At 42.1% G+C, this 27,486-nt stretch overlaps 2 protein-coding genes across 2 annotated transcripts in view; one reads left to right on the top strand and one right to left on the bottom strand.

Moving 5' to 3' along the window:
* Nucleotides 1–24,399, top strand: part of CRLF3 (cytokine receptor like factor 3) — a 41,657-nt gene extending 17,258 nt beyond the window's left edge. Inside the window, exons 3-8 of the mRNA XM_075561367.1 lie at nucleotides 778–865; nucleotides 1,663–1,840; nucleotides 4,778–5,000; nucleotides 5,584–5,716; nucleotides 17,604–17,716; nucleotides 18,649–24,399. Of these exons, the coding sequence (XP_075417482.1) occupies nucleotides 778–865; nucleotides 1,663–1,840; nucleotides 4,778–5,000; nucleotides 5,584–5,716; nucleotides 17,604–17,716; nucleotides 18,649–18,905 (992 nt within the window). The 3' untranslated portion in view covers nucleotides 18,906–24,399. The remainder of the gene's footprint in view (nucleotides 1–777; nucleotides 866–1,662; nucleotides 1,841–4,777; nucleotides 5,001–5,583; nucleotides 5,717–17,603; nucleotides 17,717–18,648) is intronic.
* SUZ12 (SUZ12 polycomb repressive complex 2 subunit) overlaps nucleotides 23,694–27,486 on the bottom strand; it is a 51,964-nt gene continuing 48,171 nt past the window's right edge. The window contains exon 16 of the mRNA XM_075561366.1: nucleotides 23,694–26,044. Within this exon, the coding sequence (XP_075417481.1) occupies nucleotides 25,699–26,044 (346 nt within the window). The 3' untranslated portion in view covers nucleotides 23,694–25,698. The remainder of the gene's footprint in view (nucleotides 26,045–27,486) is intronic.

Here is a 27,486-nt window from a genome sequence, read left to right as displayed (position 1 = left end):
TGGAAAACAGGCCCTTTGAGGCACATACCGTTTGTTACAGCATCTGATGTTTGAATTTTCTTCCTACTTCAGAAAGCTTTTGAATTTCAATCCTTTTTTTTTTTGCCTCCACCAGAGATAAAACCTTAAGAGAATTTTGAGGATTTGGGGGCACGGGCCACTAGGTGTCTATTTTCTTTATGGCGGGAGGATAGGCGACCTAAGTTCCAAGAGAAGGAAAACTTGAGGAAGGCCAGGGCGGGTTCAGAGAGAAAGAGTCCTGCCAGCGCGCTTCAGAGCTGGGGGAGGACACAGAAACTGGTCCAGTGTGCCCCTGAATCGCCTGTCCCTTTACTGTTTATTAATGTCTAATCTAATGGGTATGCTCTGAGAGAAACATCATGACATCGTTTGGTTTGTCAAGGCAGTCATTGACTGTATGGTATTGACTGCTGTTTGGCGTTGACAAAGATTCTCGCGAGGGGGAGATGGGGAAAAGACCCTTGGACCAGCTAGTCTGTATACAGTTGGTTGACAAACCAGATGTCCTGTGCACAGAGCACAATCTTTCCTCTCCAGCAAAATGTTGCTATTGTTACCCTGCTGCTTCTTGGCCTTAACCTTGGGGTCACTTCTGATACCATTTCTGCTTTTGCTCTTCGGACATTTGACTGTGGCATCGCTGAAGAATTCTTGGCAAGAAAACCAAGAGAGTCCTCTGGAGCCGGCTGGGCTGCATTGATTCTTGAGTCTTGTGACCGCCTTTCCCCACACTAGTTCTCTTGTTCCTGGTTGTAGGTGAGATCGCTATTCTTGGCGGAGTGGGAGAGCAGAATGAGAAGCTGTGGAGCTTCACTAAGAAGGCCTCCCACATTCAGTTGGACAGGTAAAAGAGATGATGCCTTTCAACTTAAAGACAAGCATGTAGACTTCACACCTGTCTCCCCATCCCCACCCCACCCCCCTTGCTATTAAAGGTGTTGTTAACGGAGATAGACGGTGAGGGGACTCCAAAAAGTTTATGGAAAAAATTCTATTCCATTCTAATTCCATTTTTCCATGAACATCTTAGAACCCTGCGTTTAGTTTTCAACTTTTCAACTGCCATTACCAGTATTACTAGGCTGAAAGAATTGATTGTAACCTTTATTTCAATGTAATTTTTGTTATAATATGACTGCCTGTTTTCATTTCCAATGTGTAAGAGAATTGTCCAATTAAAAATGTCAGCATATTCCCTGAACCGAGCCGTGATTCAGTAAACTCGAGCTTTTGATAGAACCTTGATAGTTGTAAAGCTTTCCATTTTTATGTGTTGTTATTTGTAGAACATCTTGCAAAGCTCAGTGCCATGAGCATTACTTGTTGGGGACTTTGGTACCCTTACAGGGGCCTGGCAGCACAGTGGATTAAGCTTTGGGTTGCTAGCTGCAAGGCCATTCGTTCAAACCCACCAGTCACTTCATAGGAGAAAGATAAGGCTGGCTACTTCCATAAAGATGGACATAAAACACTAAGGAGAAGTTCTGCCCTGTCTTGTAGGGTGGCTGTGAAGTCAGAATACACTTGATGACTGTGGGTTTGGGTTTTGGGCCTCTGCCCTGTGTGACTGATACGCAATATTCCTTATAATTTAAAATCTCAGTAAAAAGCCACATAAATACGTGAGTTTTGTTTCCTCAGCCTGCCAGAAGTGCCTTTACTGGTTGATGTGCCGTGTTTATCTGCTCAGTTGGATGACTCGGTTCTTAACATAGTGAAAGACCACATTTTTAACCACGGAACGGTAGCGTCTCGCCCACCGGTGCAGATCGAAGAGTTAGTCGAGAAGCCTGGCGGCATCATAGTGCGCTGGTGTAAGGTGGGTGACTCGGGTGTGGAAATGGCCGCAACTTCACAGGCTGGGGAATACTGGGGCCTTACAAAATCCTTAATGATCATTGAATCTTTTCATCTTTTCCTAAAACAAAAATCTCCTCTGCTCTGTAATTTGCACGAAGTCACAGGAAACTGGAACTAAGTTCCGCCTTCCAGTTTGAGATAAACAGGTGGTTTCTGCTTTCCAAACTCTGTGTCAATCATTACGTTTGTCATCACCGATACTGTCTAGAAAACATCCATTACGCGGTGTGCCAGACTTAACAACTCTCTGTTGAGTTGATGATCTCTTCCACTCCTGCCTACAGAAATGTCCAAAAGCTCTTAGTGAATGTTGACCATCTAATATTTTCTGTTTGACACTGAGCACTAGTGCCTCTGAAAGAAGATTCCTCAAGTCTGATTCTCCATACCTGACACGGCCAAGAATTTGGTTTTAACTCTTGACTGTTAGCTAACCATATGAAGATTTGGTATAAAAAGTAGAGATTTTTTGGTTGTTCAAAACAAGGACTGTTAGTCCACTCTTACTCTTTTGTCTGTCAGTAGGTTTCAGTTATTTCCAATTGTTTTTCTGTGTTCTCTTTTTTTTTTTTTACATTTTATACAACTCATCACAATCCACACATATACATACATCAATTGTATAAAGCACATCCGTACATTCTTTGCCCTAATCACTCTCAAAGCATTTGCTCTCCACCTAAGCCCTCTGCATCAGGTCCTCTTCTTTTTTTTTTTCCCCCTCCCTCCTCACTGCCCCCTCCCTTATTTCCAATTTTTATAGTTAACACTTAGATTCGTGGTTCCTTGTCTTTTTTTTCCTAACGTGTTTACTAGCCATTGAACTCTGAACTCATAGGGATTGTCTCTGTGCCAGACTAGGAAACACCAAACCCTTTTCCAAGTTAAGCCTTCAAACAGCACTGTGCGAATTTCCCGTAGTGCCCACTGTTACCATCACTTGCCTATTTCAGACTGCATGTTTTTGCCTATATGGGATTGCACTGTGGCTTTAGCTAGTATTTCCCATATTACAAATCAGGTTGAATATTTAATTGTGGCTGTTTATATATTTTCTTTTTTTTAGTTCTGCAGTACTCCAGTTTATTTTAGTCACCAAAATGGAATGTGGACTTTTAAAAGGGATGGACCCAAATGCACATTAAAAGCAAACATCACATCGTCTGGATTATTGCATTCTTTTAAAAAAATAATTTTATTTATTTATTATTATTTATTTTTACCTTGCTCCTTCCCCATAGGCTGTTCTCTTAATCATCTTATTAGGGGCTCATATAACTCTTTTATCAGAATCCATACATACACTAACATATAAAACACATTTGTACATTCATTGCCCTCATCATTCTCAAAACATTTGCTCTCCACTTAAGCCCCTGGTATCAGCTCCTCATTTTTCCCCTCTCCCCGCTCTCCCCTCCTTCATGAACCCTTGATAATTTGCAAATTATTATTTTGTCATATCGTGCACTGTATGACTTCTCCCTTTACCCACTTTTCTGTTGTCCATTTCCCAGGGAGGAGGTTATATGTAGATCCTTGTAATCGGTTCCCTCTTTCCAACCCACCTTCTCTCCATCCTCCCGGTATCACCACTCGTACCACTGATCCTAAGGGATCATCCACCGTGGATTCCCTGTGTTTCCAGTCCCTATCTGTACCAGTGTACATCCTCTGGTCTAGCCAGATTTGTAAGATAGAATTGGGATCATGATAGTAGGGGAGGGAAGCATTTAGGAACTAGAGTAAAGTTGTATGTTTCATCGTTGCTACACTGACTGGTTCATCTCCTCCCCAAGACCTTTCCGTAAGGGGATGTCCAGTTGCCTACAGATGGGCTTTGGGTCTCCACTCCACCCTCCCCCTCATTCACAATGATATGATTATTTTTGTTCTTTGATACCTAATCCCTTCGACACCTCGTGATCGCACAGGCTGGTGTGCTTCTTCCTGGGCAATTTCTAATGGTGTCCCTTCTGTCTTCCATTGTCTATAATCTAGAAGTTCCATTTTATGATGGCCATGTTCATGTCCATATCCAGGGGCCATGTCTGCAGGAAGAGATACTGTTGGCAATATGACCTCTCAGGACATCCAAAATTTAATCTTTCAGCTGGAGCCCAACTGGAAACAGAAGTTGCCACAACATGCCATTTCTTTAAAAAAGCAAACAACAAAAACACTATCATTGAATTGATTCCAGCTCACAGCAGTCCATGAAAAGAGAGTTAAACTTTCCCACAGGGTTTCCAAGGCTGTCTTCTTTATGCAGTGGCGCTCTGGGGGTGGAGTAGATAAGTGTAGGCCTGTGATGGGCATGGTCACCAGTTCAAAACCATCAGCAGCTCTCAGAAGAAAGACTGGGCTTTCTATTCCCGTCAACATTGACCGACTCAGAAACCTACAGGGGTCACTGGCGTCAGCGTTTGCCTCTATGGCGGTGAGTTTTTGAGCGAGTGATTTCCATCAGAACAGACTCAGCTTTCTCCCATGGAGTGGCGATCGTGTTCAAACCATTGCTCTTTTGATTGGCAGAATGTCTCCAAAGAGACAGTATTTTTCTTATTAGACGGGGCGCGTAGAGCATAAGGTTCAATAAAGAAATGAATAGCCTAAGGCCCCGTGGCTGTAGGGGCCGCAGCAATGTGCTGAAGCTTAGGAACATTGTGTGGATGGCGAGGGACCGGGCTGTGTTCCCTTCTGTTGTGCAGAGTCACTATGGGATGGCACCAACTCTGTGGCGCCTAATAACAGCAACAAGACCTCATGAATGCCCACAGTCCACATGTGAGCCTGAAGGCAGGGCCCAAAGTACCCCTACTCAAAAGGTTTTAAGCGGTGACGCTCAAAGAAGTTACTCCCTGGTCAGCTAATTACATGAATCCTTTTGCCTTAGGTTGATGACGACTTTACAGCCCAGGATTACAGACTCCAGTTCCGTAAATGTACTTCCAATCACTTTGAAGATGTGTATGTAGGCTGTGAGACGGAATTCATAGTATTGCACATTGACCCCAATGTGGATTACCAGTTCAGAGTCTGCGCCCGAGGCGATGGCCGCCAGGAATGGAGTCCTTGGAGTGTCCCCCAGACAGGTCACTCCACACTGGTGCCTCACGGTAAGTTGTTGCCTTCTCCCTCCTGAAGCGACCACCCTTTTGTCTCAGGGTGAATCTTGGACTGGAAGCACCACGCGGAACCTATGTTTTACTTGCTGCTCAAATTATTTTATGTGCATTTTGAGAAGGACCCATCAGTTCTGTTGTCCAGAGTCCACAAATAATGCCAGACAGGAGTATTAGCAACAACACCGTAAACCAAAGAATTTAGAAAACCGCATAAGACACTGTTTTCCCTGTTTTCTCAGGTCTTACCAATTGAAATGGCTCTCCTGTATGCCTTTGAAGGACTTAACTTCATTTGTTAATTTGCTCTGAAACAGCTTGAAATGAACTCTAGCAGTTAAGGCTTAACCATGTTTTTATTAAGCACAAGTTAACGCTTACTTGATTTTCCATGTTAAAATTGTCCAGAATAGATGTGTGATTTTTTTTTTTTATATACCACCGTTACTTAACTGTGGCAATCTGTCACCAGAACTTTGGTTTTCTGACCCTTTCCTACTTCCAAGCTCTATTGAATGCATCTGTTCTGCAGATACCCCTTAAAGAATGCTAATAGCAGCGTCTTTGCGTTTAACAGAGTGGACCCCTGGCTTTGAGGGCTACAGTCTGAGCAGCCGGCGCAACATAGCGCTCCGCAATGATACGGAATCTCCCGGTGTTCTCTACTCCAGCGCTCCCACCTACTTCTGCGGGCAGACCCTGACTTTCAGGCAAGTCTCCAGCCATGCCTCAGGTGGTAGAGAGGAGCGGTTAGCGCAGGCTTGAGCTCTGGATTTAAAGTAGACTGAGTGTGTTCCGTCAGCTAGTCCATCAGTTAGTGTTACTTTGGTCACGTTTTAAAACTTTACTAAAACAAACAATTTCTCTGCTTCAGTCTTTTAATGTATTCACAGGGTTATAAAAATTGCGTGAGATAAGTAATGTTTGTAAAATGCTTTGCTTACGCCAGATTCAGAGTATGCACTCAGTAGGTCTCTTTGGCCCTCAGCAAAAAGAGATAAACCGAATATCTCCCCATCACAAACCAATCTGAAGAAGGGGAAGAGAGCAAATGCTTTGAAAACGATTAGGGCAAAGAATGTACAGATGTGCTTTATACAATTGATGTATGTATATGTATGGATTGTGATAAGAGTTGTATGAGCCCCTAATAAAATGTTTAATATATATATATATAAATTTTTTAAAAAAAGAAGGGGGGTAAAAAAAAACCTTAAAATTTCAGAAGCCAAGGATTGTTTCCCCCCTCCCAACTGTGAATCACCAAGAACCAGTCTCTATAAGAGATAGCTGTTATTATAAATGTATTGTGTGTATGTAATTTTCTAATTTATCAGAAGGAAAGTCCCTCCTACAATTTTGCTGGTTTTTATCCATTTCTTTCTCTTATCTTTTTATTATTATTTAAATGAGTTCTTTTTATCATGAATTAGGTATGCAGAGGTACCCATTGCTTCTCGATTAAGGAAATTCTCTTTTCTCTTGTTCTTGGGTTGTCTGCAATGCATGCTCTATGGCACTGTGTTTAAATATCTCATTCTAGAGCCAACGCTCAGTTTTGGTTTAGAGAGTAAGGCTTACCTCCTTTTCACTCAGCCCAGTGTCGCAAACGGTCCTCTAAATAGGGCGTTTCACTGTGCAGAGTGCCCCAGTCCCTCTCTGTCACCGTCCTTTCCCGGGGGAGGCATGGAGAGCGTCTGCGTGTTCTCTAAGCTAGTGTTGCCACGGGCTCTTCAGTCACATCATTGCCCCTCCGCAGTTATCCGAATGCATGAACTCAGGACTACTCTTAATTTCATCACCTCTTCTCAGCCCTTGGATTATGAAGAGTGGCTCACTAACTAGCCAAATCCCACCACAGAGCGAAACCAGGAGCCTGATAGCTGAAGTCTGTTTCATTATTCCCTGAGTCCCCGGCGCTCTCTCTGCTAACAGCCCCTACACTGCTCGCACGCATGCCGCGTTTACACTGCTGCGCGACTGACCTCCCGTGACAGGCTCTTTTCTGCACCAACAGAGCTCCCGCGCGTCAGCCACGAGAGCTCATTTAGAGCAGCGCTTCTCAGCCTGGGGGTGCAACCCCTTTGGAGGTCGGATGACCCTTTCACGGGGTGGCATGCTTCATCACAGTAGCAAGTCACAGTTTTGAAGTGGAAACAAAAATAAATTCATGGTTGGGGGGGGGTCACCACAACATGAGGAGCAGTATTAAAGGGTCGTAATGATACCCATCATAGTAATAACGGTTAGGATTGTGGCAGCTCATATTTAAATAGCTCTGGTATGTGCCAGGCCCTATGCTGAGCACGTTCCTTGCATTAACTCACCGGATTCTCACAGTAGCCCCACACGACTGGGCGTGCTTCTCTCTGCTAGGGAAGAGAGCCGAGGCACCTGGAAGCGAAGTGGGTGACAGTGTCACCCATCTCCTGACTAGCACAGCTGAGACTGAAATCCAGGCATACCCCTCCCTCCTCCCTGGCCATCTCGCTCCTCATGATTCTGGGTGGTGTTACAGGGGCCCTGGGGGCTCCCCAGGAGGAAAATGAGGCTTCCTTTAGATGTACAGGCTTGGAGCCCCACCGAAGGCTGCTGTGAGTTGGGATTGACTGGCCTGGGCGTGGTACAGTGCTGACATGTGCAGCTGCTCTGCTCCCGTGCCCTCCCCTTTTGCTTCTCCATTTTCTAGGACCTAGCTGCCTGAGCTTATTTGGCCTCCAGCCCTCTTTGCCAAAAAGAAATTACTTCGCACCCTTCTAGCAATGGCAAGCTTTTGTATCATAATCCAGATAAAGTATAGGCATCTGTTTTTCAGCTCCTCTGGGTGGTATGGTGGTTAAGCATTGGGCTATGATCTGAAAGGTCCGCAATTCGAAGCCAACAGCTGTTCCTCAGGAGAAAGATGGGGCTTTTTACTCCAGTAAACACTTAGTTCTCAGAATCCCAAAGGGACAGTTCAGCCCTGTCCTGTAGCGTCACTGAGTCGGCAAGACTCCATGGCAGAGAATTTTTGGTTTGGTTTGGAATTAATGTAGTGCCCTGTAGGGGCCGTTTCACCCACTTTGAGAAACTGTTTAAGGACCTCTGGTGATATGATTCCTGCCTCCATGGAAAAATTTGATATCTTCCTAAGTGTTTCTGAAATCATCCAGTAAGTATTGGATACGATGTTGGAAATTACAAGTTGATTTGAACCCACTTCTTGTCTGTGGACCATGACCTCTCACAAGTCTCCAGAAACTGTTAGGTCCTGTCCCTTCTCATTCCTTCCAGACCTTGAGAAACTCACAAGACTTACAACTGGGCCGCACTTGGCAGAACGATGAATCCAAGCTCAGCTCAGTATTAGCTAGACCTTCCTTCACAGTTTTCTTTTGTTTTTAATGTGGAATGAAAATTTCTTTCTTGTCTATATTAAAGGAATTTCCAGCATCAGCAATTCAGTCAAAAAGTATGAAAGGAGGGCATACCCATGCCTAGAGGAGGGCAAATGGGGATGCTTGTATAAAGGCAAACCTCTTTTAGTTTGTGAGGATGGTTAAGAGGCTGGTACTTAGTACCAGCAACCACCAGCCTGTTGCTCTTGAGGAGGCGCTGCCCTGAGGCTCAGCCCCGTCTCTCCATGCGGAAGTTTCTGCTTCCAGAACCGTGTTGCTGCTGAGGTCCACAAGCCTATGTCAGCTGGCTCTTGCCGGTCTAGAGCCCAGTCTTCATTGGGGCTCAGGTCTGCTACAACCCCCGCCTCCTAGACCTCGCCAGGATTTCCTCTCACATTCCCGGTCTTCTTTCCCTTCCTTCAAGATTTCCTGATCTGAGTATTACTTTTAACCATTCGCTCACCCCCTCCCCCCAACTTTTGAAAAATGTTTACTTTCTCTTCTTCTCAACCTCCATTCTTAAAAAGGCCTTTTCCTCTCAGTTCTTGTAGCTTTCCTTGATCCTAATAGCCTAAGTGAGTCTGTTGTCTTCGTTACCTCTGTGCCACCTTGCTGCTCATACGTGGCATGAGGTGGCAAATCAGAGAGAGACTAGGCTAGCTAGTCTCTGTTGTAGACTTCTTGCTTCAGAAGGCATTAAAGAACCGATGTTTCAGTTTCCTATTGCAGTGTCAGAAGCACTGCAAAACACGGGGCTTGAAACAGCACCACTCATGGTTTTGTCTTTGAAACTGGTCTTGGCAAGAGCAGCTTGTCTCTTCCCCCATGTGATGCCAGCTCCGAACGGCCAGCTACTGCCAAGCCGGCTCGCTCCTATGCCCGGAAAACTGGTTCTGCTTCTGAGTTCCTCTCCAGTCGGGACCTCTTCATGAGCTCTTGGTCTTCCTCATCGCTTGGAGGTTGGGTCCCAGGAAAGGAAGTAGACGCTGCCCACAATCTGATCAACCTTTCCCAGATCCCAGCTCAAAGGGAAAGGAGATAGACTTTTTTTCTTTCTTTTTTAATGTTGATTTGGTTTGTTGCTATTGATGGAAATATACAAAGCAAAAACATTCACTAGTTCAACATTTTTGACCTCTGCTATTTAGTGACTTTGAACATGTTTTTTAAGTTCTTTCAGATCATGCTCACTCTCCTTTTCAGAATCGTTCTTGTCCCCAAGGTTGCTATCTAATCATTGGAGTTGCTGTTACCAGTAGAAGCCCCTATTGATAGGGCCGGCCCCACCACGAGACATGAGATCCCCTCACTGACCCACGGCACTGCGCAGACAGCGCTGGAGACACAGTGCGGGAATTGTGCCCGGTCGGGCCCCCATGCACCCTGGGGCGAAGCAGAGCAGCAAAGGGAACAAAGCAATGAAGTCCCCCAGGAGTTCTGAACACAGACCTCAGACTCAGAGGGTAGGGCTTGGCACCTCATCAGACCTGATTGGAAATCATTCTTAAGGGTCAGCAGACAGACATGGAACTATTTATAGGCTTTAAAAAAAATTCATGTCTAGCTATATAAAATAGAATTGCTTTTACAATCCCAAGGAGCGGGAAAGAGAAGGCAGAGCCAACACACCTAGGGAAAAGGGAACAACAAAAGATCTAAAATCAAGAGACCTAAAATCAATGATGAGGAGAGCAGAGAATGCCTGGTGGGGTTTGGTCGAGTACAGGGTAGCTGAGGGACTTACTGAGAGCCGAGTGAAGTGGGACGGGAGGAAAGTAAAGGAGATAGAGGAAAGAACTAGAAGGCAAAGGCATTCATAGAGGTCTAAATATAGACATGTACATATGTAAATCTGTGGTATAGATACAGGTCTGTGCATATATATGTTAAGTGTTAAGGTAGCAGACGGACATCTCCCTCAACACAATGACGCTGTATTCTAATGACCTGATACTCTTTGATGATCACCTTCCTGGCACGATCACTGAAGACAAAATAGGTGCATGAGCTAATGTGGTGCCGAAAGCTGATGGTACCCGGCTATTACAAGATCTAGCATCTGGGGTCTTAAAGGATTGAAGTTAAACAAGTGGCCATCTAGCAGGGAAGCAGCAAAGTTCACATGGAAGCAGCACTCTAGCCTGTGTGATCACCAGGTATCAACGGGATCAGATATCAGGCATCAGAAGACCCCAAACAAACAGTCATATCGATGTAAATGATGGGTGTGTCTGAGTAGAAACCCAAAGCCCATCTGTAGACAATTGGACATCCCTTACAGAAGGGTCACAGGAAGGGGGATGAGTCAGCCAGGGTGCAGGGTAGCATTGATGAAACACACAACATTCCTCTAGTTCTTTAATGCTGATACTCTTCCCATATAGAAGCAAGAATCTACGGGAGCTGGAAGGTGCCCAGCTGTCACTCTTACACACTTTGAGGCAATATTTCATAGCATTATCCCAATCAAAAGGGGGATTAATACAGAACAGAATTTCAAATTCTCAGACCCCTGACTTCTTGGACAAACCCCTGAAATACCCTCCCCCCCACTATCATGACCCCAGTTCTGCCTTATAAATCCAACTAGACCAGCGCATGTACACTGGTACTGATAAGAGCTCTCAACACACGGGATCCAGGACAGATAAACCCCTCAGCACCAATAATGAGAGTAGCGATACCATGTGGGTGGGGGGAGAGCGGGGGACCCGACACAGTGATTGAAGTATAACCCCAACCCAAGGGGGAAGAACATCAGAAATGTGGGTGAAGGGAAACAGCGGAGGGTGTAAGATATGAAAATAAAAATAATTTATTAGTTATCAAGGATGCACAAGACGGGGAGGGTGGAGAAAAAGAGCTGATATCAAGGGCTCAAGTAGAAAATATTTTGAAATGATTTATAAATATATATAAACAAAATAAATAAATAGAATTGACAAATCCCCGATTAGATTGATGAGGACAAAAAGAAAGAAGACACAGACTACCAAGAGCAGAAGACGGATGTTGACACTAGGATGGACTGCATGTATTATTGTAAACGAAAAATAAGGAAATATTACAACAAAATCTACACCAATAAATTTAGAAAATACCTTATATATTATATATCTCCCATCTAGATCGTGCTTGAAAGCACCTCGTGCCAGTGCAGTGGGTAAGTCCCCTCAGAGAGGCTGGCAGGAGCCCTGGGGAGAGTTCCTTCTCGTGCAGGGTGGGGGCCCTGGGATGGCCTCACCCCCAGGGAAGCACCCACCCCTTGAGAAGAAACAAGCCACATGCTCAAGGCAGACATTTTTAACTAGCTAAACTAGACTGGGTTGGTTTTAAGAAGACTTCAGGATGCATTTTTCTTTTGAGGTCTAAAGATTTTCTCAGGGCAGTATTTCAGGGGCATGTCCAAGAAGTCAGGGGTCTGAGAATTTGAAATTCTGTTCTGTACTAATCCCCCTTTTAAACAGGATACTGCTATGAAATCTTGCCTCATAGTGTGTAAGAGTGACAGCTGGGCACCTTCCAGCTCCCGTAGACTCGGCTTCTACATGGGAAGAGTAGCAGTGACAGTTGGGGCCAGGACTTGAAACTGTCAAAGTATCATCTCTTTAGAAAGGGGTTGCTTGGGATACACCGATCTATACTAATGTTTACCTCTGGTTTACTCATCAGCATGCCTTTTCTGAATGCGTCTAAGCATGGTCTCCCCACTTTTGCACAGGGCTGGTCTCTGCCATCACCAGGTTTTTTTACATTTTATTGGGGCCTCTTATAGCTCTTAAAACATTCCACACATCAGTTTTAAGCAAGCATCTTTGTACATACTTGCCATCATTATTTTCTGAACATTTACTTTCTATTTGAGTCCTGGGTATCAGCTCCTCTTTTTCTCTCCATTTCCCACCAGATGTATATATATTTTAATACTAATTGTTAAACACTTCACCTTACCAAAAAATGTTCAGCTTAATTGTTATGGAGAAATCCCAAAAGGTCATGGTTAGACTCTCTTTGCTCTCGACCAGGATTAATATGTTAATTTGTTTTTAACCGAGTCTGAAATCTTGGCAGTGCCTTCCTCAGTCCCAGGGGAAGTACACTTGGGTCTCTATTTTGCCCAAATAAATTCCCTAAGGAGAGATTGGGGAAAGTCCTTCTGGATTGAAGCATGGCTTTTATTACAGTTGTAGAAAATGTTGGAGAGAAGAGTTTTCTCCATAACCCTGTATTTTAGACTTGGGTGAGATAAGGCAGCTGGTTTTCCTAATTAGATCCCCTTTGTGGATCTTTGGGCCGTAGTCTTGGGGGTTCTACCAGTCTCTCTCTAGTTAATAAGTCTGGTCATTTTTATGATTTTGAATTTTGTTCAACATTTTTCCCTTTCCTCCAAGACCTTCTAGAATTAAATGTGATCCCTTTCGGGGCATTTGGGAGTGGTGCCACCTGAAGCTGTTACCGCATCGGGAGATGATTCTCCTTAGACACACACCACCACCCAGCAGCTTTTCCAGGCAAAACCAGAGCGGGTGTAGGTTTCATAGTCTTAGGGATCCAGCTCTGCCTTCGACTTCTCATTAATTCACAAGTTGAACTAGATCTTACAACATAGCCACAGCCAGCTAATGTTTGTTTGACCCAGCGGGATGCTAGTTACAAGCACTTAGATGACTTAATGTCTACAAATCATCCTGACATCCTGTGGAAGCTGAGATAAAAAGAGTAAGCCTCTTGCTTGCAGGTATACAGGTGGTTGAAGCGTGGAGCCAAGACTCGGGTCTTGCCAGCGTTGCTGCAGAGGCAAACCCATGGCCAGTCTGCCGGAATACAGTGGGCATGTTGAGCCTGTAGGACTCCGCTTTTTCTCTGAGTGACAGGAGACCAGTGGAGGGTATGGAGCCAGTGAAGGACACAATTCTGGTTTCTGCTTTGAAAATCATGTTTCTGTGAGCCAATTTGTTTCACCAAACACACACATACATGATTTAAGTTATTTTGGCTTATGATTCCCCCTCCCCCATCTCTTTATTGTTCCATTCAGATTCCTGAAGTAGAAAATTGTAGAACAGAGTTACTACTGTGTGCCCATGAGTCCCTTTTCCTTCTCTTATTGTCTTTTTTAAAAATTGGGCTCATACAACTCTTATCACAGTCCATACATACATCAATTGTGTGAAGCACATTTGTACATTCATTGCCCTCATCATTCTCAAAACATTTGCTCTCCACTTAAGCCCCTGGTATCAGCTCCTCATTTTTCCTCTCCCTCCCCCCTTCACCCTCCCTCATGAACCCTTGATAATTTATAAATTGTTATTTTGTCATATCTTGCCCTGTCCGACATCTCTTTGTACCCACTTTTCTGTTGTCCATTCCCTAGGGAGGAGGTCACATGTAGATCCTTGTAATCGGTTCCCCTTTTCCAACCCACCTTCCCTTTACCCTCCCAGTATCACAACTCACACCACTGGTCCTGAAGGGATCATCTGCCCTGGAATCTCTATGTTTCCAGGTCCTATCTGTACCAGTGAACATCCTCTGGTCTAGCCAGACTTGCAAGGTAGAATTGGGATCATGATAGTGGGTGGGTAGGGGGTGGTGGGAAGCATTTAGGAACTAGAAGAAAGTTGTATTTTTCATGGTTGCTACATGACTGGCTCATCTCCCCAAGACCCTTCTGTAAGGGAGTGTCCAGTGGCTGACAAATTGGCTTTGAGTCTCCACTTTGCAATCTCCTCCTCCCCCCATCATTCACTATGGTAAGATTTTTTTTGTTCTGATGATGCCTGATACTTGATCCCTTCAACACCTCGTGATCGCACAGGCTGGTGTGCTTCTTCCATGTGGGCTTTTTTGCTTCTGAGCTAGGTGGCTGCTTGTTAACCTTCAAGCCTTTAAGACCCCAGACACTATCTCTTTTGATAGCCGGGCACCATCAGCTTTCTTCACCACATTTGCTTATGCACCCGTTTGTCTTCAGTGGTTATGTCAGGAAGGTGAACATCACAGAATGTCAATTTAATAGAAGAAAGTATTGCATTGAGGGAGTACTTGAGTGGAGGCCCCCTTTTCTTATTTTCTTTTTAAAAAATTTATTTATTTATTTATTTTCCCCTTCTCTTATTTTCAAGGACACCACATTCTCCTGCTTTTTCTCTCTAGCTCACTTGACATTTCTCCTCAGATACCTTCATGGGTTTTTGGTTTTTTTTTAAACCTACCAAACTTAAGAACGAAGACCTCCTTTCTGGCGAATGTTATCTAATAATATGGCTTTAAGGCCCTGGTATCAGACTGGTTATGCATTGGTTTGCTAACCGCAAGGTCAGTAGTTTGAAACCACCAGTCACTCTTGGGGAGAAAAGAGGCTTTCTCCCCCCCGCAGCCCACTGGCTAGCCCACAGTGCTCCTTATGACTGCGTTGAAGCCTTGAAAGCAGACAGCCTTGCCCTGCTCTGCATCCTAACCTGCACTCGTTCACTCTTTGACTGCTAAGTATGATACTAGTGGAGGCTTTGTGTAGATGCAGCTTGTGGGGGTGAAGGAAACTCCCTTCTAGTACTGATTGCTGATGTTCCGTTGTGATGGTTTTTCGGCATCTATTGATAGGATCACATGGTTTTCCTGTTGATGTGGTGAATTACATTGAATATTGTTCAGTTGTCGGGCCGACTTGGTTTTCCTTAGGGAACCCAGGGAATGAACTCCACTTGGCCATATTGTCCCTGAGTAGACGGAGGCTTCAGAATGCTTGGGAAAGAGATTGAAACGATGATGAGATCTTTCCGCGACTGTCTTAAAGCCCCCCTCAGGAATAGTGCCGTTTTTAATTTTTTGTTGGAGATTTTTCCCCATTCATCATGAGACATTTATTAAAATAACACATTCTTGGAGAAAACATTAACATCATGTATGTACCTCATTAACACGATCAGATTTGATTCAGAGGGCTGGTATCCTGGGCCAGGAATGCCTTTCCCGTTGTGGGACTTCCTCTTGTAAGTTGCTGGGCCCCAGGGCCCTGCCTCTTGGAGTGACTGCTGCCACCAGGTCACCATCAGTGATGGGCTCAAGTTCTTTCTCTTTCAAAGCCCCTTTGTGATGGGTTCTCATGTGGCCCCACACGCCACATGCAGGGAATTTATCTCAGCCCATCCGGGGTAGTTTCTCATTCGCCAGGCTCTGTCAGCTGTGGGTTGATTGCTGCTCACAGCTATGTGTCGCTGTTCATGTTGCGAAAAATGGACCCCAGGCTGATGACCTTTAGCTCTTCACAAGCAGGGTATCTGTTGGTTTTCTTTTCTTAGCCTGTTTTGTCAGAGACCACTGGCTTCAAAAAAGTGAGTTGGGTATCTTTGCTTCCTCTTTTCTATTGCAAAGGACTGTGTGTGGGGTGGGTCTTAGATCTTGTTTGGTAAAGACTTTGCCATCCTAGCGTCTTCCTTGCACTGACCATCCTAGTGAGAGAACTCTTTAAGTATCTCCTTCTGTTTCAGGGAGAATAAGGCATGCTTTCGGGTCAATGTAGTAATGAAAGGATGTATTATTCCTTTGTTAGGAGACATTTGCCATGGCTTGGTCAGGCATTCCTCCTGTGCCTCTCCCTAGTCCTGACAAGACATGCTGCGCCGAGGCCCTGCTGGTTGACATAGGGCGTATCCCTCTTCCTTGGGTCCTGTCCCGGTAGTGGCCAGGCAGACTAACTCCGCCTTCCGAAGAGCCTTGACTGCCTTCCCAGCAGTGTGCGAGGACGTCCATGTCACCTTATCCTTGTTTTCCTGCTCTTTGCTGACTGTCACTAGTAGGCTAAAGTCAAATTCCGTTGTAATGTTTATGTGTTACATTTATTAGGAAGTTGAACGTTTCTCATGTGTGTAGTAGCTGTATCTTTGGATTCTGAATCTCTGCTCCAGGCGTTCACTGTGGGAAGAAGGAAGCTTGCAATTTTACCTTAATGAGGCTGCGCCGCATCTCTCCACTCAGAGGCAGCCGAAGTACAGAGTGGTAGGACTAGATTAGCTTCCTTGTCTTTGAAATTGCTCCTTTATTTGGACCATATTTTTTCCTAGAATATTTTGCTTTCGAGAGAATTTACCAGCTGGGATTTTCTACTCTATGCTGTAGCGATATCGCTGCTAGCCTGTGCTTAAATTGGTTTTGTATGAATTGTCTCACAGTTTGAGATGCATTGGAGAAGAACGGTGAGCTTCCTTCCACTTCAGAAGCCTACCCACAAATCCACTATGACCACGTCTGTTTGCCACTTCTCAGTGAACCACATTTTGGGGCCGTATTGAACATAGATAATCAAACCTGCCCTTGGAAAAGCCAGTCTTTCACACTAAGGGTTTTGTTTTTTGATCCTTGCAAAACCTTGCTGTTTGGAATGGAGGAAAGATTGTCTTGTAACTGTAATATACACACACACACACACATACATATATTTCATACTTCAGAATACATGATGTGCTGGCAGGTTAGGAAATAAAACAAAGGCATTAACTTTCCACATATGAAGTTCACTGAACAAAATTGTATGTAAACATACTAGTGAAATTGACATATCTGAAGTTTCTGTGTAGTTGGAGCTGGAGTACAAATAGCTAAGTGCCTGCCATTAGGCTGTAAGTGGTTAAGAAGGTAACCTCAAAGTCCGAGTGCGCCTCTCATCAGCTCAGATCTGACCGTGCTCACATGTGTTTTAAAACCCCCTGTCTCTTTATGCTTCAGCTTTCTCAGTAATACAGGCCCTGCCTCATCGGGTCACTGTGTCGTTGCCTGGGGTTGCTCTGAATGGAGACTTGCGTCCACAGCACCCAACAAGTGTCTCACCCCACCTTCTGTGTGTCTGGATACAGGTCCTGCTGGCTCAGCACACTCAAACAGATGACACAAGTTGGGGAGAACATAAGTTGAAACCTCAGTGAGAGAACATTTTCAGAACCATGCTGAAATATCGTTTAAGTGACCAATCCTTGTTGGTAGAGATTATTTAGAAAAGAGCAACTGTGTGATGAGACCGTTCTTTTTAAATGTAGGCGCTCTGGGTTGTTGTTGTTCGGTGCTGTTGAGTGTTTACCCAATCATAGCAACCCTGTGTGCAACAACAAAACCTGGCTCTGCCCCACCCCACCCCATCCTTACAATTCTCATGTTTGAGTCCATCTTTGGGTGCCACGTTTTAAAAAGCAAAGGCCACGTGACCTTTCCACCTCATTTACAGAGTTGAAACCGTGGGACAGCCAGATCGAAGAGACAGTCTAGGAGTGTGTGTGCAAAAGCAGGACGGCTGTGACTCTCTGCAGCGGGACCAAGCCGTGTGCGTTAGTACAAATGGTAAGAGGCTCATCCCTGCCCTTCTCCTGGAGTTCGAGGTGTGACTTTGGGAAGATAGGAATCTGTTCACGTGTCACATGTATGTAGCAGGAGATAGGAAGAGCTGAGACTGAATGGCATACTTACCTGGCCACTCGACCAAGTATTGTTCTAAATCCTTCACAAATGACTACATCGTTTGCTCCTTCTGACAACTATTGGACGTGACTGCTGGTATTACAGCCGTTTGCTCGGTGATGGAAACTAAGACACAGGCTTAGTAACTGACTGACATACACCGTGCTAGGCAGTGAGAGGTCTGGGATTGGAACCAAACAGTCTGTCTGCGAAGGGCCCCGGGTTGGTGGTGCAGTGGTTACACCTATGCCTGTTAACTTGAAAGATAAGCGTTTGAACCCATCCAAGGCTCCACGGGAGGAAGACTTGGTGGTTTGTTCCCATAAAAAGTCCATCCGAGCAAGCCTGACGGGGCCCTTCCACTCTGTTGTCTCTATTACTCTTTGGTTATGTGTTACCCAGTAATCACATTTTTAAAATCACTACCAAGAAACGCTGTTTTGTGGTCTGGGAGGTCAAGTATTAGATAGATCAAGATAATTTCTTTGCTGTGAGAAGCAATCTGGCCATTGTAGGCAAATTTGTAAGGGAGCCCATTTCCTTCTGTTGCCGTTTCATCCGAGAGGAGCTGAACCCTGGCGATGGGAGCTAATTAACATCGCTACATGTTTGCCCTGTGACTGCTGGCATTGCCAACTGGCTACATGTACAGACTGTTTACTGTGTTTATTTGTATTGTATTATTATGGTTATTGTCTTCTTACTATTGCTACTGTATTTATAAAACGTGTTGTAAACAGCCATCGAGATACTGTTGCAGTTCTCCTTGCAGTTGCTGCTCATTTGTGAATGACTCTTGCTCTCACCATTTTTAGGTGCAGTGTTTGTAAATGGAAAAGAAATGACTAATCAGCTACCTGCGGTCACGTCTGGATCAACTGTCACATTTGACATAGAAGCCGTGACTCTGGGAGCCGTCGGTAGTCCTGAAGGCGGAAGCGCCAAGCTTCGAGTGACCATTAGCTCCAGTAGCAGAGAAGTGGTTTTTGACTGGCTGCTTCATCAGTCCTGCGGCTCGCTGTACTTTGGATGTTCCTTTTGCTACCCCGGCTGGAAAGTGTTGGTGTTTTAGATCTTTGTTAATTACTGGCTTTGGTTTTGCAGGGTTTTTAACGTAGCCTTCCTCTGCCCTGCTAAGGTGTAATTGATGGAAACAGTTGGATTCATCTCTCAGATCATTGGAAGTGACAAGTGTTTACTGGATTCATTTTTGGAATATTTTAGCAATAAGACAGTTGAATGTTGTGAACAAAACCATAGTGCAGTCAACCTTATTTTTCGCATAGTCCTGATTTAAAGATGCCATAACAATAGAAATCAAACTGGTCTTTAAAATGTAGCACAGCTGCAGAAAAGGTCGGTATGCTTGTGCTGTCCTTTAGGTTGGTTCCAAGAACAGAAACCTCACTGAAATATGTAATGGTCAAGTCAGAGTAGGAGACACCAGACACAGACTGGCTCTAATATGTGTTCACTCCTGCGCTCTACTTAACAGATGTGTAGTGGCTGTGATACCCTTATTCAGCTATGTAGGAGCCCAGGGGGCCTAGGTTACATGTGGAACTGCTTATCCCAAGATCAGCTGTTCAAAACTACCTGCCACTCCGAGGGAGAAAATTGAGGCTTTCCACTCCCATAAAGAGTTCCAGTCTGGGAAACCCAGAGGCCGTTCTACCCTGTCCTCTAGGATCACCATGAATGAGAATCAACTAGATGGCAGTGAATTTTATTCCGATATTTTGTAAGCAACATCATGATTTTTGAATTTTGAAAATGGAAATGTGCCCACAGTATTTCCTTTGGCCCCTTCTTTGCCGTGCAGGCTAGGCCAGAGGATTCCTCACAGGGTAAAACTACTTTTGGAAGTCTTAAATTCATCAGTGCAGTTTCACTTAGTCTCTCTCACACGCACACCATCCTTGGGTATAGGCTTGTACAGTTGGCCCTCCGGACCCCCTGGTTCCATGGGTTCAACTAATTGTGGATAGGAAATACCAGGAGGGCGGGATCCAGAACATAAACCTTGAATATACTGCTGAGCAAAGAGCTGAATCCATAAGGACAAGTAGCCATGCCCTGCTGCAGCTCCCACCACTTCGAAGACCTCAGCCCCCTGCCATTTGAGCACTGGTCACTCGGCCTGCTGATTGCAACTTGTCTTATGCATTCCCTTTGTGGAAAAATGGCACCCAGCAAGCAATTACATGGTCCAAGTGATCCCTCAAAGGCCAAGAGGGAGTAAAAACTGCTAATTACTAGCAATTACATTGTACTAGGTATTGGGTTAAGACATCTAGAGGTAATATAAAACATGGGAGGATGGGTGTAGATTAGATGCAAATGACACCATTGTATATCGGCTCGAAGACACGGGTAGCACATAATCAGCAGTTCAGTTTCATAAATGGTCTTACGTGGACCGAGAACATAGGGTAAATACTTAATCTATTTTTTTGGAAAACATTGTGTAAAATATTTATTTGAAAGACTTTGTAAAAATGCTCTTAACTTGCGATCCCTGCTGACAGTTATTTTAATGTGAAGTTTAAAAACCAAAAAACATTTTTGTTCCTTTTGCCAGTAGAAAAATGTTAAGAAAAACAAGTTTGCTTATTTTTGTAAGATAATTTATTTGGGAATTCAAGTTCCCTCTTGGACAATCATGAACTAGCCATGCTAGGATCTCAACACCCTGTCCAGCTGCCTGTAACAAAATAAAAAAACTGAAAGTTGCATGTGTGCATTTTTTCCTTCCGGGAGATCTGATGGCCTGATCCTCAGAACTCCAGTGTTGGGGGAGAGCGGGAAGGGCTTCTTGTGGCTGAGGTCATTTCTGCTCAGTTTGTGTCACTGATTAAAAAGGATCACGGTGCTTTTTTCTTGGTATCAGATGAAGACCCAGTGACTTGACATATACCATGTACAGTGAGTGGTGGCCGAATATAAATTACTTTCTCTAAAACAGCTTCATTTTCAAGTATTGAACATATTTATTTCATGTCCAGGAAGAAATGAGTATCCTAAATGTATGTCTGTGGAATATTCCCATTTACAAACTTGACTAACCTACCTTACATTCTAGACAGGAATGGATTATGCTCTTTAGGATATCAAAATGCAGTAGTTTTTCCACCCTGGATTGTGAACTAAAAGGCTTAGTTTTTTGTTTAAAGGCCAACTCATTTTGTTTAAATACCCAAACCCAACCCATTGCCATTGCAGTGATTCCAACTCTGGGTGTTTAAACAGGGTTTCTGATGCTGGGAATCTTGACAGGAGACAGCCTCATCTTTTCCCCTCAGACTGGCAGGTGCACTTTGAACCATCCATCTTGAGGTTAGCCGTCTAGTGCTTACCTGATATTGCCACCAGAGCTCATTTTAAATATATAGACCCTGGGGTTTTTTTTATATGGATGGCACGGCTACATTTTAGAATTGCATGATTTACCTGCATTTTCTAGTGTACTGCTTCATTAATTGCTCTAGGTGTGGCATTGTTACATAACTTGATCAGTCTACTGGAATCTGTATGCTGTCCTTAGCCATTTAAAACGTACCAGACGGCTTCAAAATATGGGAAAGTTCCACTATTCCATTTTTCTGTGAACTTTTTGAATCCCTCTCATATATTTTAGATAAGGTTTTTTAAAAGTTCAGGGAAGTTGGAATCTCAAATGCCCATTAAGCCCCATTAATTTATGCTGTGTCAAATGATTTTTTTAACTCAAAAGCTTTTGCCTTTTGTATTTACCCATATGTTTGCTTAGGGAGCTCAAATGGTGCAGTAGAGTGCTCAGCTACAGAAGGAAAGGCTGGCAGTTCGAGGCCATCATCTGCTCCAAAGGAAAAAGATGTGGCCCCTCTTCCATAAATGTCACACGCTTGGAAACCCTGAGGCAGTTTTCATTATCTGTCCTATGCAGTTGCAATGGGTTGGCACCAGCTCAATTGGAGTGGATGTTTATGCTATTCCTTTTTCTTCCCTTTATGATGGCCCAAGATTTATTTTTTTCATTTCCCTTTGTTTAGAGAATTTAGGCCATTCTTTCAGGATTGGTCTTCAGAAATGTTTTTGTCTGAGAATATCAATTTTTTTTCTTCATTCCTGTAGGGTGTTTTTATGGAATACTAGTATTTCAGTTCTAAAACTACATACTAGATTTTAGTATCAGATAAAAGGGTACTTCAAAATTCTATCTACATTTCATTTTCCCATAAGCTTCTTGAAGCCCCTTGTACAGTCCTTAGGAGGTGCCTCTTTGTGGTTATTATTTTAAAAGTTTACAAAGGAATTAGTTCAAGATTAGTAAGTGGGATTTAGTCATATCAACTGAATTTTTTTAAATTTAGGTAGAATTCATTATTACAGTGACTGACATGGAGAATAATAGGCACTTACCATCTACTTTCAAGGCACTAATCTCAAAATTAAATTTTATGCTAATTGTTCAGTTACTTTCTATACTCCTTCCACCAGATCTTGGCAAGTAAGTTGATATTCTAGGTATTTCGTGTTTGGAATAATGCAATGTGTGAATTTGTGTATGACTTAATTTCCTACTTGAAAATAGGTTGTGATATGAAAAAATGTTTCCTTCAGGCATAAAGTTGTAGTACTTATTCAGTGTTAATCAACAATATATGCTGATAAGGTATCTTAACACTTAAGGGATTCATCATTTTGATGTATTTCAATTTCCTGAATGAAAATTATAGGAATGGTCTACCTCCATGCTGACTTCTGTCCATTTAATGAGACAAAGATATAGCCAAAGTTTTTCTAAGTCTTTCTGATCAAGTCTTGTCTGGGATGCGCCCTATATGGGTACGCATTGACATGAACATAAAACTATTAGTAATCCCAGCAAATGTGTCGTTCATGCATTACTGTGTACTCGAAAAGTTGTAAACACAATGTAGATTTCATACAGACCTAGACAAGTGAACCCTATACTTCAAACCATTATCTCAAATGTTGCATGTTAAATATTAATAAATCACATATAGGTTTATAAGTGATTTTTTCTTAAAACAGGTGCTTTCACGCACTATAAGTATGGCACATCCCTAGAGGTAGGTGTGTAGAGGCTCATCTCTCAAGTGACTGGTTGATTTTGTGATTGACAGTCCAACATTGACAAGATCGCTAGCAGGCCTCCAGATTCACCTGAATGAGCCCGTCGGTCCCGTTCCACAGGACCAGTGTTGTAAATTGATCCACACCACCGGACATTTGTCTTAGTTTTATTTTAGTAATTTGAGTAAATGTTATCCCTATATTGAAAGCACGAAAAGTTTTCATGGGTTTTATCATTTTAGAGTTATTCTACCCAAGGTCACATCGGTGGATATTTTTTTATTTTACCAATATGGTAGCACACTAGCAATTACTATCTCCTCTCATCAGCCAGCAGTCATGTTGAAACAATAGTTAAGAATTCTCTCCACTTATCTTTTGACCTTTTTATACGTATATTTTTTATGTTCCTGATGACAAAAATTCTTTTGCTTGCTCACTACTTCCAACAAATTAAAACAACGCACTGCCATGCAGTCGATTCTCACTCTCAGTCACCCCATCAGACAGGGTACAACTGCCCCCGTTGGCTTCCCAGAAAATATAAGCTGCAACTGAAACTGCTAATATTGAAAGCAGGATTTCAGCTTTTCCTCAAATAGTTATTAGCTGAATTCAATCATTTTGTGTACCTTTTCTAGAATTTTAATTAGCCAAGACAAACATGTAAGTGCACGCATTAATCATACATAACAAAAATTAAAAACAATACAGCTTTTATATTATTGAACTTTATGTACAAAATCATTTGATTTCAAATAAAACATTTAATGTAAAAACAAAAGTTCTTTTAAACTGAATTTTTTTACAACTATTGTACCATTCAAATGCTTTATCATCTTACATGATTTCTTCAAAATCTCTTATCAAGGGTACATATAGAAAAGCGTTTTTTTTATAAATAGAAACAGATTTTTTTCTGTTTTTATTAGAAGATGACATAAAAAGTTTACTCAACAAAAGTAATTTCATTACTATTTGGGGGAGGGAATCACCAACTTTTTGTGCAAACAATGCTAGCCTTCTTTTAAGCATTAAGAGCATAACTGCTTAAGAAATGACATAAGCAATAATTCTACACCTACATCTCCCCTAAAAAAATCTATTTTTTGTTTGTTTTTTTACAATATGTGCACAGCTTTAGCAAATTAAAGCCTGAAAGAAATTCTTGAGATCTAATATCCAGAGGCATAATTAGACTTTGCTGGAAGTCATCATTTGGAGAGCTCACCAATTCAAGGCGTCTGTAATGAGAGCTGCAGTTTCCCTCTTCCCTATTTTTAAACACAGAAATCAATGACTAGGAACTGAATACTGGATGACAAATCACATCCACATTATTAGTTAAATAGTCTCACAGTTAAACACATCTTAAAGACCAATCAGTATTTACATTTTATAAATTTCTGAAGACACCATTAGAAAGCTTATATATCCCTTCATTAAACAAAATAGGGAACTGCATCTGATGGTGATGGAATGAAATTTTAAAATTAAAAATACCTGTATTTACAGCAGCATTGATCCTTTATAAATAAAGAATATGAAAATGCAATATCTTTAAGGATAATAAAAAATTGAGGTGATGTTACTCAACCACAGTGCTTGGAGTTGAAATAAAAACCTATTGGTGGTGTGTTAATGTGCCAGTAGTGGAACCACTTTCTGTCGGAGAAAATCCAACCGCAAATATGTGCATTAAGCACATAGAACACAGGGCAAAATTGCTCAAAAGTATTCAAGTCAGCTTATCTGTAATAGATATTAAATCGTAAAATACATTACAAAGACGTCCTTGCTGGAGAAAAACAAAAACGTGTGTGTGTGTGTGTGTGTGTGTGCACGCGCTAATATTTTATGGTTATTTTTTAATAGAACATCTCCCCCTTGAAAGTGGTATCTTGGAAATCTAACCCATTCTCTTCTTGGTTTACTATCCTGTACAAAAGATGTGGACAGTTGAATTTTCCATGTGATTTACCTAATTAAAAAGAAAAGCCAGAAACAAACATGTTCAAGTTTAAAAGAATATACTGTGTGAGCAATACACTATAATTATCCACATAAAAACAAATGGTCAGTAACTGTATAAATCAATATGGGATTTCACTGTCAACAAATGTGAAAAATTACAATTAACATCTCAAACAGGCATAAGACGAAGAAGTGCTATTTTAAAATTGTAAAAAAGAACTTATTTAATGTAAAATCATCTTACATTATAGTTTTTCATTCCAAATTGTTCAATGATTTCAAATTCAGGGATCAAGTTTGATTACAAGTAGTAATCGAACGTAATTTCACAAAAATTTTCAATTTTAAAAAAAGGGAAATGCATTCCAATTTTCCTTCCCCAAGAAAATGTCTTACAATTAATTACAGAGTAGAAAAACCGCCATTAACAAATGCTGATAACATATGATATTTAACTATTTGAAATAACTTCTAGATTATAAATTTAGTATTTCATAATTATTGAAATTTGGGGGAAATAAAAAAATCAATACTTTCTTTGAAGTATACTTTCCATGTTGTAATGGCATCAATGAAACGGATTTCCATATTTAATGGGTGCGTAATGAAGTGAAGGCGGACTCTGATACTAATGTCCTTGTGGAAATCATGTACTTCATCTAACTGTGCCTGTTTGCAACTTAAAGATTTAAAACCACACACACATACACAAACACACACACTCGCTCACTCACACGCACTGTATTCCTAGAGGCTGAATTCCCTACAACGTAATTTCAGTGTTTTGTCCATAATACGGGGTTCAGGCCTTTTCAGAGTTTTTGTTTTTTGCTCTGTTTTGAAACCCCTGAGACACCATCTGTTTCCAAAGCTTTCTCTTTTGAGTTACTTTCACTAAATCCATTTGCTGTCCCATTTTGTTCTTCAGTAATTTCTTCATTTGCAGGGGAAGCAGATTCTCCTTTTTCTAGTTTTTGCTGCATTTCACGGAGCTTGGTAACAGCTTTATCTATTGACATTATGCTAATAAGATTAAAGTCATGCATGCTGACTAGATGAAGCATGAAATTTCGACATAAATTCTTCTTGATTATTTTCTGTCCATAATTTTCTACAAACAGCATACAGGCATGATTCATTTGATTGTCAGCAATAAACCTGTTTTGTTAAAAAAAAAAAAAACATAAATCAACAGCATGATAAAGCTTTTTTGTTAAATGCAGTAGTGATAACCATTAAAGAAATTTGAAAACTCCTCCAAGTAGCACAGCTGCAGTGAAATTCTATCACCTGTAGACATTGAGAAATTTCCTTGAAGCCAGATGCCATTAGGAGTTGGTTCTTGTTTGGTCCTGCGCCGTCACGACCATGTGAGAGTACGCTGCGCTATGGGTTTTTCTTGGCTGCACTCTATGAAAACATGGCCAGGTCTCTCCCATGGATTGGAGGGGGGGGGCAGTTAGGGTATGGGAGAGATTGTGGGGGGGGTATTAACTGCCAGTCTTTCAGTTAACAGCCACATTCTTAAACACTGCACCACCAAGACTTGTTGCATTATAATAGTACAGATTTTCCTAATGGAATTAACTATCGTGATGCCCTTTTATTCTCTCCCTTGACCTTGCCAAACTTCCCTTTCGAACAGCAGTACTTCTCTATACATTCAAACCGTGGTAAACATTCAAAAAAATGTCAAAGTGAGGGTTATCTATCATGTGCCTCTGATGGTAAAAAAAGCCAGTGAGAGTGAGGTTAGGTCTATGAACAATAAATGTGGAGAACCAACTAAAATTAAACTGGAAAATGACTAAGTTATTGTAGAAACGGAAAGTCCATCAGTCTTACGGCCTGCCTAGAAATCTAATGAAAAGCCTAACTAGTCTACCTAACTCAACTACCTGTCGCCATTACTATTTCATGAACCACAAGAGTTTACATACAACAGATTTGGATCAAAGAATGAAAATTAGAACAGAGTGAAGTAATTTCACTAAAATAATATCTTGATACTGTCATATTAGAATAGGAAACATATATTAGCTATCTATCAAGGAGCTTAAAAAAGTAGAAAATGGAATAAAATGATGTGGCATTTTCAAATTAATTTTTTTTAAAGATGGTAAAAAAAAGATGATGATGGCATTCTCCCAGGAACTTGTGAAGCTCTCTCATATACTCTCCAGATGATTGATTTTATGACAAGGGCAGAGATTAGGCAAACTTTTTCTTTATGGGGTCAAATACCGTATATACTCATGTATAAACTGAGTTTTCAGCACATTTTTAATGTAGTTTCTGGGGTAAAATTAGAAGCCTCGGGTAGTATTTGGGTTGGCTTATACTTGAGTACATACAGTAATAAAATATTTTAGGCTGTGGTGGGCACATGTCATCTCCACTTTTAAAAACCCTTTAAAAATATAAAAACCAAGAAATGCAGATACTGAAATACTTGAACCAGAACTTAGATACCAACTGCTTTTCACTCCTCAGGAATGAAGAACAAAAGTATTGCGTTTGTCTCAACGATCTAGAAATTAAAAAACCGTGAATATCTGTGCTACAGAAGAAAACATTAAGTGAGGTTCTAAAAAGATAAA

The sequence above is a fragment of the Tenrec ecaudatus genome, chromosome 10 (assembly GCF_050624435.1).
Source record: "Tenrec ecaudatus isolate mTenEca1 chromosome 10, mTenEca1.hap1, whole genome shotgun sequence".
Lineage (NCBI taxonomy): Eukaryota > Metazoa > Chordata > Mammalia > Afrosoricida > Tenrecidae > Tenrec > Tenrec ecaudatus.
This window is presented reverse-complemented; position numbering and strand designations above follow the sequence as displayed.